General features: G+C 42.6%; 1 protein-coding gene across 2 annotated transcripts in view; it reads left to right on the top strand.

The window, feature by feature from the left end:
• Positions 1–277: 277 nt before the first annotated feature.
• The window catches only part of myo5b (myosin VB), a 29,732-nt gene continuing 15,636 nt past the window's right edge, over positions 278–14,373 (top strand). The window contains exons 1-12 of one of the 2 annotated variants that reach the window (XM_076029830.1): positions 278–419; positions 8,616–8,726; positions 8,935–9,106; positions 9,411–9,555; positions 10,003–10,159; positions 10,377–10,520; positions 10,625–10,706; positions 12,038–12,145; positions 13,103–13,212; positions 13,302–13,567; positions 13,910–13,991; positions 14,125–14,265. In XM_076029830.1, coding sequence (XP_075885945.1) covers positions 390–419; positions 8,616–8,726; positions 8,935–9,106; positions 9,411–9,555; positions 10,003–10,159; positions 10,377–10,520; positions 10,625–10,706; positions 12,038–12,145; positions 13,103–13,212; positions 13,302–13,567; positions 13,910–13,991; positions 14,125–14,265 — 1,548 coding nt within the window. In that variant the 5' untranslated portion in view covers positions 278–389. Of the gene's footprint in view, positions 420–1,122; positions 1,614–8,615; positions 8,727–8,934; positions 9,107–9,410; positions 9,556–10,002; positions 10,160–10,376; positions 10,521–10,624; positions 10,707–12,037; positions 12,146–13,102; positions 13,213–13,301; positions 13,568–13,909; positions 13,992–14,124; positions 14,266–14,373 lie in introns of those variants that run through there. The other variant, XM_076029831.1, reaches the window with a different exon arrangement.

Raw genomic sequence — 14,373 nt, forward strand, 5'->3', positions numbered from 1 at the left:
CAAACAATTGATTATGCGTTATCATGATCACCTCAATCACCGTTCACTTCACCGTGAACCAGAGAGGCCTGCGTTTCTTTCTGCTGACAAACCACCACTTCTTTTTATAGCCCTGTGTGTTATTCTGCTTCAATAGTTGGTGGCATAATGCTCAAGCCTGACAGTCTTTCTGTGGACCTGCCCATTGTCAAAACCCGACACAGGCAAACACCTCATACCTCCAAAAGGAGTGGTTTGGGAGTGGAGCCTTTTAAGAATAATGGTTTATGCTCAGACTGATCTGAGCTATTCAGCAGTCCGCAGTCAGTTGCATGATCTAATGCAGCGCAACATGCTCAACAACAGGAGAAACTGACAAACAGTGAGGATATATCAACTCCATCGGCAGGATGACCAATAAGTACAATCCTTATTGCAAGGTAAAGGTCCATTTTATCTTTGTCTGTCAGTGCTCTTTGAAGCCGGGGACCAGAGGCTGATCTCTGTGGGTTAATGGTCAAATAACTACAACTTTTTATAATGCTTCAAGGCACACATGATCAGCATGTTCCTGTCCATATTGCACAACTTAACTGATAAGAGTTCTCTCCTTGATTATTTTCCAACACGCACCTTGTTCTGACAGAGAAAATCGAGGGAACAGAGAATCACGAACACATCGACTGTTAACCAAGGATTCAGTTTTTCTTTCAAATAGATTGTGCAGTTGACCTATTAAAATGCAGTTTAATTCACTGAACAAAATTCAATTTTAAGTTTAATTGTGTTTACTTAACTACGTTTTTAACAGTTTGATTATCTATTTTGACCCAAAATAATGTTTATGTTATGCTGACAGCGGAAAAACATAACTACAATACTACAATGACAAACTTGGGGACATTTATTTTCAAAGGCCTACTTTAATTAGTATGTTGATGATGCTATCTATCTATCTATCTATCTATCTATCTATCTATCTATCTATCTATCTATCTATCTATCAACAGGCATATTTGGGGTTAACTCCTTTTAAGTGACGTGCGCAGGTCAGGCTCGCGCATGCGCATGCGCAGGTCAAGCTCGGGCAGTGGGGACGGGTCGGCTGTCTGACGGGACCGTTTGTGGGCTCCCGCACCTTACGTTGGAAACCTTTGCTCCGCGCTGCAGTGCCCATGTAGTCCAGTTGGTGTTGTGTGTGCGTTCGAAGATAACGCAGCGTCGTCAGGAAGTACGCTTTCTTCCCTCTCGCTTGGAACGAGATTACTTTTTTTTTTTTTAAAGCACATTTGGAGCGTTTGGCGAGTTATATTTTCAACCCGGGGAATATGTAACGGCGGCAAGCTCGCGGCACTTGAATAGAACAAGAGAAGGAGCAAAAACACCTGCTTACCGAGAGCCGAGGCGGCGCCGAGCGGACGGACCGAAACTCCACCTGTCCGCACCGGGAACATGAGGACTGAAAGTTCACCAGTGTCCCAGCAGGGAACTTCCGCCTAGACTATTTCACATGGATTGTTTTGTTGTTGTTGTTTTTTTGAATGGGAGAAGCAAGACAACCTCTGTAGTTTGTTCGCTTAGGTAGGTAGGGCGGAAAAAGGGGGACCATGTCTGTGAACGAGTTATACACGAAGGTAAGCCCATATTTCTACCTGGAAAACACAACCGGCATGTGACGTAACGTCAAACCCTAAGAGCGGGGAAGTTGGCAGTGCACCTGCACGTCTCTCTCTCTCTGCCAGGTGAATACTTTAGCCGGTGCAAGTTGTTGACGTCGGCTACAAACTCATTCCTCCAAGCTTGTGTTCCTTTTCGGTGAAGGGCATTTTTTTTTTTTTTTTTTTTTTTTTTTTTTTTAGCTTTGCCCACTCAGTTCACGGGCTAAACACAACACCAGGTCTGTTACACCTCCAGACGGGGAGCACCTGTCTCTCTTCGCTCGACTGACGTAGGTGTCAGCCAAAGGTTGAACAGTATCGGTCATTAGAACAGTGATTTAGATTACATGTAAGCCGAATTGTGGACGTGTCGGAGAAGCTCTTGGGAATCACGCAGTTGACAGATTGTTTGGCGTCAAGGACACGCTGCCGTAAATGTGCGTTTTCTCCCCCTTTTCTTTAAATGGAGTTCAATGCAGAACTCAGTTGCGAGGGGCAAGCAGCAGCAAGTTGGTGTTGACAGCTCCGGAGACGCAAGTGGTGAATCTCATATGCAATTGTTGATGCGAAATCAACAATTTAATTTCGAAAGCACATCTATTTTACTATTAGTTGCATTGTCAACAACAACAACAACAACAACAACAACAACAACTTGATACAATATATAAAGGCACGTTCCATCATATAGCATCTAGCACTGTGAGGGTTTTGGTCCTAGTTGCATGTATAATGGTAAATTGCCTCAGAGTAGATGATATGAAATCTTGAAACCACTGCACGTGCACTCAGGCTGGAGTCGCCTACAGTTTGGCTTCGAAAATCAAGTTTGGTGCAGGACTGATAAAGTGTGCATGGGCAGAAAACATCCACTGTGTCTGTCATGTTTTTGATGGTCATTTAGATGTACGTTTCCAGCCATCTGTATGACTAAGTGTGTGTGTGTGTGTGTGTGTGTGTGTGTGTGTGTGTGTGTGTGTGTGTGTATAATCAACATGTTCAGAATTCTGTACTGCGCATTCTCTAGTAGTCGGACCTACAACATTAATCTGGCGTTACAAATACAATTTGACAATTTGAACACTGCAAATCTTTTGACTGCTTTTAAAAATGTCAAATGCAGTGCAAAATTCAGCTGTCCACAGAGTTTCTGAACAACATGCGTCTCCAGTCTGCCAAGTAAGCTTTTTGCTTCTTCCACTCAGGAAGCGTCTGCCGAAACGTACACGTCTGGATCGGCTTCTTCTGATATCACAAAGGGAACTGATATCACATGGATAGGCCTCTTAGGAAACTATCATCATCATCCCTGTTGATGTTTTTTGTGCACTCCGGGGTCAAACACCTGCTGTTGTGGTGGCCTGATGGAGAGCCCAGGGACACAAGAATAGAGATGGACTTGAATATTGAACATATCCGTATTAAGCAGACATTAAAAAGTGATTATATTAAAAGGATAAAGTAATACTGAGACCTGGCAGATTTGAGTGGTTAGTAGTCGGGCTTTGGACAATACAAATAAGCTGAGTTCCGTTGGGGCAGGGCCTTCAATCGGACAGCGGCTCTGTAATCCTCCTTCTGGACTGCACATATTTAAGTCGGGCCACTTAAAGTCTCTTCACCCACTGTGAGACTAACTAATCCGGAGCTGGAGGCCAGAAGGACCAATCCTGCGCCTCCCATCTGGTTTGCCTCAGCTCAGTGTCGGACGCTGACTCACGGAGTCTGGCTCGGAGAGAGATGCTCTCCGCGGTTTGCGAACGAGTCTTTCGCAGGCCCTGCAGCTTCGGCAGTTGCCCGCCTCGGCTCATCTTATTTGCATACGCGAGAATGCCGGGTGTCAAGCGCTGTCACACAGTTTTGATTTGAGTCAAGCGGTTTCTGCTGTGTTGCCCCCCGTTTCATTTGTAGCTCGGCTGAGGTCGGTCTCAGCCGGGGCCTTAGATTTCTCATACTCGCACCGCTGGCATTTTACTGACGGCATAAAAATAATGTAGCATGTCTAGTATTTGTGTCTGTGCTTGGTGATACTACGCTGAGGTTCAACCTGAACCGCAATGTGCTGACTCATTATCTGAGGCTGTTTGTTCCTTTTTGAGCAGGATAAGAGCAAAATGCTTCTTTGTCCCGTTTCTCAGCTAATCTCTGGAGGTCGCTGGATTAATCTTGTTTTGTTTTTTCCTCCATCAGTGCGTGTCCAGCTTACTTTACATCCCCGTATCTCTATCTCGAATCATAGCCAGTGTCAAATGTCCCCTGGTTCTTTGAAAGAACCTTCAGCTCAGCTGAAGGTTTTCTGATCATATATAGCAGGTCAGCAGGTCATAGGACTTTATAGCACTGTCAATCACTAACATGTGGGGCCAATCTGAGGGCCGGACTGATCCGGAGTGAGCCGACATTGTGCTATTTCTTTGTCTCCTGCATATTAACACTTTCAGAGCAGCGCCGCACACTCTGAAGAAGCAAATGAACGCCCTCCACCTCTGACCGTCCACTGCAAATCCAACATCAGGAAAGAAAATAGGTTTAGTTCATTACCAGTGCCTGATGAAGTGATCTTGTGTTCAGAATTAAAAGAAGCAAAGGCAGAACTTTGAAATAAATGCGTCAATTGAAATGCTTTTTTTTTTTTTTTTCCAGAAAATCTACAAGTCAGATGTGTGAAGCTAAATTAAAATCAATAAAAAAAGAGGAGTGCTGCCGAGACAAACTAAACTTCAAATTATTGACTTATTTGGAAAATGTGTTGCGTGGCGCCGTCCCTGCAGACCGATTGCACTCCCCCGAGCTGAAGTAGCGACCTTTAGTTCCGCCTGTCCGCCGACACTTCGGCTCAAAGTTCCTCGTCAGATGCAGGTAGTCGCTGCCGCTTCCTGCCTGGCACACCTTGCGAAAACCCCGCCCCTTCTCCCGCTACTCGTCCTCCTCTTCCCCTTCCCCTCCTGCCACCCTCCCCAGAGGCTGATGTCATTGTGCTGACGCCACGTCATGGGCGGAGACATCTGAGAGTTCACCTGTGCAGCTTCCCGTTTCCCCCTCACATGGAAACCTGAAGCCGACGTATCGAGTGTCCACCTCATAGCTGCGTGTCCAGCTCAGTGCAAGGAGTTCTGATTTCTGAAGAAGCAGCAACTCCAGCAGACACCTGTGGGAAACTATGCATCTGTGAAAGAAAATCAATAACCAAAAGAAAAATAACTCCAGGTTTGTTTGTTTTTTTCGTTTTTTTTTTACTTCAATGTTTTTTGAGACACGTTATTGTAAAATATGCAAACAATAAATTAAAAAAGGAGTGGCAAAATAACTCCATTGAACTTCATGGCATTTCTTTTTCACCTGCCTTTGATTGAGATTCATTCTATTGTTTTCAACAGCCCAGTCTTTCAGCCCCAACCTGTCGAATGAACCAGTTCTTCCGGTTTTCTGGCTCCACTTCACTTACCCCATGATGCTAGATGGCAGTTTGCTGTACCCCTCCCCCCAAAAAAAGAGCAACCGTCCAATCGCAGTGTGATAAAAGGCCCACCCGTTGCGAGACTGTCACTTTTGTTGACGCTATTTATTACAGCAGTATACAGTAAGCAACAATTTCTCTCTTTCTTTTTTTTTTTGCAACCAAGTGAGGAAATAAGGATTGAGCAGGTGCCTCCATGTGACCACCACAGAAAAACCACAACAACTGTCTTATCGTGCAGTGTGTTCAAACGTGCCAATTCATTCATTCATTCTATGCCTTTGGAAGGTAGTACTTATATAAGTATTTTATTTCCTCATACATCACATCAACAGCATTAGCAGAGTCTGTCAGACTCCAATCAGCAGAAGTTTGCATGCGTGCATGCCAGGAAGTGTGCTCTCCCCAATAACTTCTTCTGTCTGTTTCAAAGTGCAATATAGGATTGGATTCTGTTCTATGCTTTTGTTTCTAGCAATTATGTACTCATTAGTACCTCTCACCTCAATGATGTAAGAATGAATGGAAGCCACAATCGAGGAGACGTCCCTCACACATGCAGTCATGAGAAATACAACCCAGCTATATTTGCATTTCCATTCAACGTGGAGTGCTAAAATTGAGGTGTACACGAGAGCATTTTTAAGTGCTAGTTTATGCATGGAATGTTTACCCTCACCCGTGTCCCCATTCCTGTCTGCCTTGCTTGTTGAGACGCTCATGCAGACGTCGTGCTGCACAGTCATTGGGCGGCCGGTCGCAGTGTCCCAGATAAACATACAACAGACATGAGGATCCACTTTCGTGATGGGCTTTTGTGTCTGGCTGCACAAGAAATGAATGAATAGCTTAGAGTGGATAGGATGCCGACATGGCGCGTGACTAGAGATACTCAGACTCACACTGTCACCGTTCACCGATGAAATCATTTCAGAAGAGGCACTATATATGTTTCCTTTACTGCATATTTGTAATTGACTTTTGTATTCAGACTTTAATTAAGCCCAAAATCTGATCTCAAAAGCTCTAAAATTAATTGAAATTATCTATTTAAATATGAATGAATGAATGAATGAATGAATGAATATTTTTTTATTTTTGAAAAATGTAGGTCATACATTACACAGATAAATCATAAAGGATATTAGCAACAGATTGTCTACAAGTTCAATAAAGGAGTAGGAGGAAGCTAAAGCTTATTAAATCCTACCCCCTTTGTAGTACATAAGTAATACAAAGACAAACATGTTTGTTTAACTGTTTTTACCTCCTTCAGGTCCAAAGTCAGTCTGTCCCTGTGCCTCTGTTGGTGTCTCCTTTTAGCCTTAAGTTAACTGGAGTTGAGATAAAAAAAACAAAAATGCAAATCAGCCTTCCTGGAAATCACCAAGCATTTGAATAAAAGACACAGAGCTCCCAGGAGTCCCGCGGGTCACATGACAGAGGCAACGTCAAGCGAATTCAAACTTCCACTCATTAAATCTCCAATATCCAGATGAACAGTTAAAACAACTCTGTTTGGCTTCAGCCATTCTCAGAACATCACGGTCACATCGAAGTGGCCGTTCCCTTATTTCACACTTGGAGCCTCCACACGATGATCACATGTATTGGTTTTCTTTCCTATCATTTGTAATTGGGATATGTGTTAACACTGGGATAGGACTAGATAAGCTCTGCTAAAAAAAAAAAAAAAGCTATGCTAAAAAAATATTATCTCATTTATTTTTAGTAACTTTTGTTCTTGTATCTGAAATTGTCAGAAATAAAGTTTACAAAAAACAAACAAAAAACAAACAAAAATGATCCACAATTTTGAATATCAATGACATTTTCCTTGCAAGGAAGGATTTGGTGCACATTCACAATGTTGACACTGCAGTGAAATTTACACTCTTCTCATGTGTCTCTTCATGTGTTCCGGTCAGACTTGGATTGCATTGTCTTCTCCCACATGCAGACCATCTAAACCCTCTCTGAGCCAAAGCCTGCTTTAGACAAACGATTTCCTCCCTTTGGTGTCATCATACAATTCTGCGCTCCCAGATTTTTGAGCTGGAGAACATTAATCCAAATCCTGCGTAACCGGTCTGGATTTCTGCACATCACGCGTTCATCTCAATGACTCAGCATCACACACAGTTAATCTTCAGACAAGGGACATGCGTGTCTTGCAAGTTTCCTCAGGCTAAATCTGATCAGAACTAGTTCAAATTGTTGATCCATTTCCCAATAATAGTGCTTTACTTTGAATTAAATATAACTGACAGTGGAAATATTTGGATGGATTCTCCACTCACTGTGTTTTTGTGTGCAAAGTTTTGTGCTAAGGTTTGCATGGCCAAATGGTGAACAAAAAGAAAATGACCGCGTGAACATGCAAGGTGCACATTAAAATATTGTGCAAACGAATTGCCTATCAAAACAAACAAAAAAAGAATCACAGCCGTGCTTGAGACGTCCATTGCTCTGAACTGACTCGCTTGTCGTCGTGGAACACTGTGTTTTGGTCTGCTGTAATTTCCAAAGACACGGGGATCACGGAGGTGCTAACGATGCCTTTGATCGCGAAGAGATGCTGGATTAATCTACAGAAACTGATAAAGGACTTCAGAGAGAACTGTTAATTACGGTTCATTATCCTGAAGAGTGAGAGGCGCAGGTCGAAGTGGGAGGAGAGTCGGGAGGAGGAAATAAACCACGTTCACGTCTCTTGCCGAGAACTCATTATTAGGCGCTCCCGCTTCACTGTTTCTATTCTTTGCTGCGCTGAACGGCAGTGTCGCTTAAAGGAAATTATACACTGGTTACTGCATCCTGTCCAGATGGGACGTCTTGCAAATGCATGGGACTTACTGTATTTCACATAACAATCTGGGAAAGAGCCCACGGTAAACTGACCTGCAAGTGAACAAGTTCACTCCTGAAGATGGTGAATTACCATATCAGTGCAATTTGATACAAACAATAAATATTTGATTGTTGTGGATTGCCGGTAGTGACAAGACGAGAAGACAAAACATTTTTTATGTATGTATGTATATATATATATATATGTATATATATATATATGTATATGTATATATGTATATGTATATATGTATATGTGTGTATATGTATATATGTATATATATGTGTATGTATATGTGTATATATATGTATATGTATATATGTATATATATACATATATATATATATATATGTATATGTATATATGTATATGTATATATATATATATGTATATATGTATATATGTGTATATATGTGTATATATGTATATATGTGTATATATGTATATATGTATATATGTGCGTATATGTGTATATATGTATATATGTGCGTATGTGTGTATATATGTGTGTATATGTGTATATATGTATATATGTGTATATATGTATATATGTGTATATATATATATGTATATATGTATTTATATATGTATATATGTATATTTGTAATGCACTGTGACAATGTGTTCAACGTCAGTGTTCGGTGAATGAGCAGAACGATGTGTTTTTCAGTTCACTCGGGTCTGGATTCCGGATCCAGAGGAGGTGTGGAAGGCTGCTGAGATCATCAGGGATTTCAAGGAAGGGCAACCAGTCATTCACCTGAAATTGGAGGATGAGACGGTATTTTATCACACACACACACACGGCCAGAAAAAAAAAAAAAAAAAAAAAGTAATAATTACAGTAAGAATCTCACTGCATTTGTGTTTCACTCATTAAAAGGCCCAAAGTGACCTGGCTGTGTTTTTGGCAGAAAGAACTAACTTTGTTGGTTTCACGCTGCTGTTCAGAGTTTGAGTCGTTGTCCCCGTCTGTCACGCTGCCTCAGTCTCTGGAGTACCCGGTGGGTCGAGACAGCAACCCTCTTCCCTTCCTCCGGAACCCTGACATCCTGGTGGGAGAAAATGACCTCACGGCTCTCAGCTACCTGCACGAGCCTGCCGTCCTGCACAACCTCAAGGTCCGCTTCCTTGAGTCGAACCACATCTACACGTACTGTGGTCAGTAATACTCCTTTCATTCCTTTCCCCCTACTTGAAATCTATTCCAATACGGGTCATTTCTTTGTGTTATGTCCAATAAATTGTCTAAAAATGTCATTCCTGTGATTCTAAGAAAATATTCAGTACTTATCGTGTCATCCAGTGAACATCTTTTCACCATGACATGATCCCACATTGGCAAAAATTTGCCCATGTTCTGTAAGAACAAGGCGTCTTCAGCCTGTCGGTGAACTCAGCAGAAGTGAAACGGTCCACCGGAGACTGTAAGCTGTGTGTGTGTGTGTGCGCTGCGTCTTTGCAGGCATTGTGCTGGTGGCCATCAACCCGTACGAGCAGCTCCAGATCTACGGCGAGGAGGTCATCAACGCCTACACCGGGCAGAACATGGGGGACATGGACCCTCACATATTTGCTGTGGCTGAAGAAGCGTACAAGCAGATGGCCAGGTCGGCTCTCAACCCGCGACGGGGATGTTTGAGTTGATTTTCACTTTGCTCATCAGATGAAACGTCATTGATCCTTCAAGACCGTGTGAAGTAAAGGAATGGTTTCTTTAGCTGTTGGATGCAGGTGGATGATTAAAGGTCTTGCAGTCGTTCCCTGTATAATCTGATGGTTTCAGTCAATGCGATTGCAGTGAGAGCATCATGATGCCCACAGATGCAATGGGGCTTAAACACACATGTTGAATTCAGATGGTTTATGGACTAGACTAACAAATGTACTCATTATATATATATAAATATTTCCAATATCAAATTAGAAAAGAGGCAGATTTAAATGTTCACGTTCTTCGTCGCTGCCGCTCCGCCAGTCGACTCAGTGTGAATCGTCTGGGCTCAGGTGGTTAAGATGAAACCTTCGCTCTGTGTCGCTTCATGTCCGTCTGGCAGAGACGAGAGGAACCAGTCCATCATAGTCAGCGGAGAGTCCGGTGCCGGCAAGACGGTTTCGGCAAAGTACGCCATGCGGTTCTTCGCCACGGTGGGCGGCTCGGCGAACGACACCAACGTGGAGGAGAAAGTGCTCGCGTCCAATCCCATCATGGAAGTAAGCGGATGTTTGCTTTATGCCTACACATGTTGCCAAGGTAATGGTTGTGAGCTTAGCTTAGTCAGTAGTTTGGTCTTGCTGAATTTTCTTGTAAATGACAGCAGCAAAAAGCAAAAGAAGTGATTGTATTTCACTCCTACTTCCTAATTACCTAATGCAACATTGATCTCCTTTGCTTGAACTCTTAAAACAAACCCTCTGCTCTTTTTCCAAGGCTATTGGAAACGCCAAAACCACCAGAAACGACAACAGCAGTCGCTTTGGAAAATATATCCAGATTGGCTTCAGCCGACGCTACCACATCATCGGGGCCAACATGAGAACGTACTTGTTGGAGAAGTCGCGGGTGGTTTTTCAGGTCAGTATAAGTGGTTGGCAGTTTTGTCTGGAGAGATACAGATCTGTTGACCATTTCAGGTCTGCGTTGAGAAGTTTGTTAGACTTGTGCTGTTTTTCTCCCAGGCTGAAGAAGAGAGAAACTACCACATCTTCTACCAGCTGTGCGCCTCCTCCAGTTTGGCAGAGTTTAAAGACCTGAGCCTCTGTAAGTCCCACAGCCACTCATATCTCTGAGACATACACGTGCTTTGTATTGGTACGATCGGTCACATTTTGTATGGTTTTTGCAAGATCAGTATAATTTCACCATCACTGACAGTTTGTCTTTAAATCGTGTATCAAAATGAACATTTTTTTTTTCTAGGCCACAGGTTCCAGCTGCGATGTTTTAAGAAATGCACAACCCCAGTGCTTTGATCCCACTTTCCTCTCTAATGTTTAATACTAACATAAATAAACAAACACATGAAGCAAAGCGTCCCAGTTTCAAATTGAACTAATTTAGAGCTTTGCTGTAAGAACCTTTGAAGAAAAAAAAAATATGCAGATGACACTTTTGGTTTTTAACTTGATATGTAGTTTAAAGTTACATTCAAACATCCTGCTCCCTGAACGGATTCTCAAGACCAACACTTTTAGTATTAACACCATGTTTGTTCTTCATCTCTCCAGTGTTTATTATGCAATCACAGCAGATGTCATAATTGTTATTCTTTGATTATGTGCACCTTTAAAAGCTACATAAACATTTTTTATCTTTATTTATTTTTTTTATTATTATCATGAATGTAACTCATGATTCAATAATTGGTGACAAAGTTTGAAACATTTGTTTCAAAAAGTAAAAAAAAAAAAAAAAAAAAAAAAAAATGACTAGCGCAAATAAAATACTCACAAGCAGGTTGAAAAAGGGAAAACACAAGATTTCTCACATGGAGGAAAAGACTTGCCTCAGCTTTTTCCACAATTTTAAACCTGAGCAACACTGAACAAGGACCAACTTGGTGCCTTGGCAGGAGAGAACAAGACGAAATGACACAAGGCAAAGGGAAAGGCAGACTATATATACTCACAAGGTGGTGAATCAGGTGAGGACAATCCAATCAGGGCGGGGGAGACTAATTAAACAGGTGTGAAGTCTGGGTTAGGCACAAGAGGAAGAAAGTGAGTACAAAATCAAACAGGAAGTAAAGAAACTGCACGACAAAAAACTTCATTCAACTGCTTGAAAACTTCATGCCATTACATGAACCGAACTCACCCTTTGTTCCGGAAGAGAGGGAGGGAAGCAACAGCTTATAGTGTTCACCCCCCTTATTTACCTTTCACACAAAAACACATTGAAACAAGGATATGGGACTAACAGAAAAAATTACAATAGACCACATGAATCTTCAGGGAAATATAAATTCAAGACATGTCGTGACACTAGCGTCTCCAGTAAATAGCGTGGAGCAGAGGGTTTTTTTGTGGTATTTTTTTTTTTTCTTTTTGCCAATGTCGGCTGACGCAATTTGTGCCCTTTGTGTCTCTCAGCCAGCGCCGAAGAGTTCATCTACACGTCCTTGGGCGAGAACATCTTCATTGAGGGAGTGAATGATGCAGAAGACTTTGTAAAGACCAGGGAGGCCTTCACGCTTCTGGGTGAGGAAAGCAATTTTCAGACAACACCAATACTCGATGAGTGAGGAAGTATCCAAACAAGCTGATGGATGAAAATATTTCTTTTGCAATGTTTAACATCTCTCTGTTTCTGAAAAAAACAAAAAAAAACAAAACTTAAATTAATCTGGCTTGGAGAACTTCATCTGCCAAGTAACCATAAAACCACCAGTAAAAATAGTCATTTGTAAGGTCTGAGGACTATAACAGGTCTATACCAGCCTGTATTTCATAGAAGAAACCTTTAAAAAAAAAAAAAAAAAAAAAGATTTTAGTACTGAAATACATTGTATTGTTTTGTTTAATGTTTAAAGCATGTAGCATATTGAAAACGACTGAAATAAACTCACTTGAAGAGGCCATTTGTGTCTGCTACCAAGTTTAAGTTGGTGCTTGACTGGGCATACTGCGTAAAAGCCCAAAACAATGCAGCGTTTCAGTCGTTTTACGAGCTTGCTGCTATCTTTAAAAGTGCCTCTCATCTTTTTACTGCTGAGGGAGGTGTTGCGCAAGCCGAGGAAGCACGACTTGCATCTTCCTCGCTCAGCGAGCTCCATTTGAAATGACTTATGGATGTGTGATTCCTGCTTGTTGACAGAGATTTAAAATGACTCTCCAAAGGAAGAGTCTGTCAAAAATGAATTAATTAAACCAAACAAAGTGCTGCTGAGTCTGGAAGATTTTTTCCCCCTGCTGTCGCTGTGCGTGTGCCACAAGGAAACGGCCTCTGTTCCCACCAGTTGTGATTTATGGCAGCCAGTTTCTGAACCGAGAGTCACTAAAAGTAATATGGCACAGATGGCAATCGCTACGCACAAAGGCAAAGTCCTTTTCTTTCAGCTGTCACGTATTTATTTCTGCTATCTTCCTGCTCGCCCTCTTGAAAATATGTCAAACGTCCAGTCTCTGCCGACCAGCTCAAGGTCTCTGTGATTTCAGGGATAAAGGACAGCAGTCAGGTGACCATCTTCAAAATCATCGCCTCCATCCTTCACCTGGGCAACGTCGAGATCTGCTCGGAGCGCGACGGAGATTCCTGCCGCATCTCGGTACGTGAGCGTGAGTTCGGGACTCGAGAATGGGAACCTCTCGCGGAAGGAGTCGGTTGGTCAGCGCGTGCCTTTCTCTCCTCGCGCAGAGCAACGACGCGCACCTGCAGCACTTCTGCCGGCTCCTGGGCGTGGAGCTGCAGCAGATGGAGCACTGGCTGTGTCACAGGAAGCTGGTCACCGCCTCGGAGACCTACGTGAAGAACATGACCAACAAGCAGGCCCACAACGCCCGCGACGCGCTCGCCAAGCACATCTACGCGCGCATGTTCGACTGGATTGTGGAGCACATCAACATGGCGCTGCACACCTCGATGAAGCAGCACTCCTTCATCGGCGTGCTGGACATTTACGGGTAAAAGAGCAAAACCTTTAGGAGCTAACTGACCTCCGCGACGAAGTAAAACATCTAAAACAGCCTCATTTTTCTGCCTCACAATCCTAAACCCTTTTTTCTTTAGATTAGAATTAGCATAACCATCATTTATTTGCACATGTAAGTATAAAATAGAGCAATATATGTACATATTTCCTGTCAGAAACTTGGAAGGCTTATACAATGACCTCACCTTGGTTAAACAGTTTAAACAAAGTAAAGAAATAACATTAGCATAGCTTATATTAGCATATTTTTTCCAAAACTTCTTTGATCCATGCTGATTAAAGTTTCTGTGTCTGAACCCGTTTCCTGTCGCAGGTTTGAGACGTTTGAGGTGAACAGCTTCGAGCAGTTCTGCATCAACTACGCCAACGAGAAACTTCAGCAGCAGTTCAACTCGGTGAGCAGCGTCCTCTTTTTTTCTCTCTCTCGCTCTCCCTCTCTCTCTCTCTCTCTCTCTCTCTCTCTCTCTTCGCCTAAACTGCCTCGCCTCCTCGGCGTCTGAGAAAGGTGTCACTCTTTTCCGCCGACAGCACGTGTTTAAGTTGGAGCAGGAGGAGTACATGAAAGAGCAGATCCCCTGGACTCTGATAGACTTCTACGACAACCAGCCCTGCATTGACCTGATCGAGGCCAAGCTCGGCATCCTGGACCTGCTGGATGAAGAGTGCAAAGTGAGAATAATAATCTACAAAAAAATAATAATAATATGATGATGAAGAAATAATTAAATAATCTGGGCTTTAATGATTTTTGTAAGGATAATCTAAACAATGCTCATC

This window comes from Nelusetta ayraudi, unplaced genomic scaffold (assembly GCF_046127955.1).
Source record: "Nelusetta ayraudi isolate G7.1 ecotype Tasmania unplaced genomic scaffold, CSIRO-AGI_Nayr_v1 ptg000026l, whole genome shotgun sequence".
NCBI lineage: Eukaryota > Metazoa > Chordata > Actinopteri > Tetraodontiformes > Monacanthidae > Nelusetta > Nelusetta ayraudi.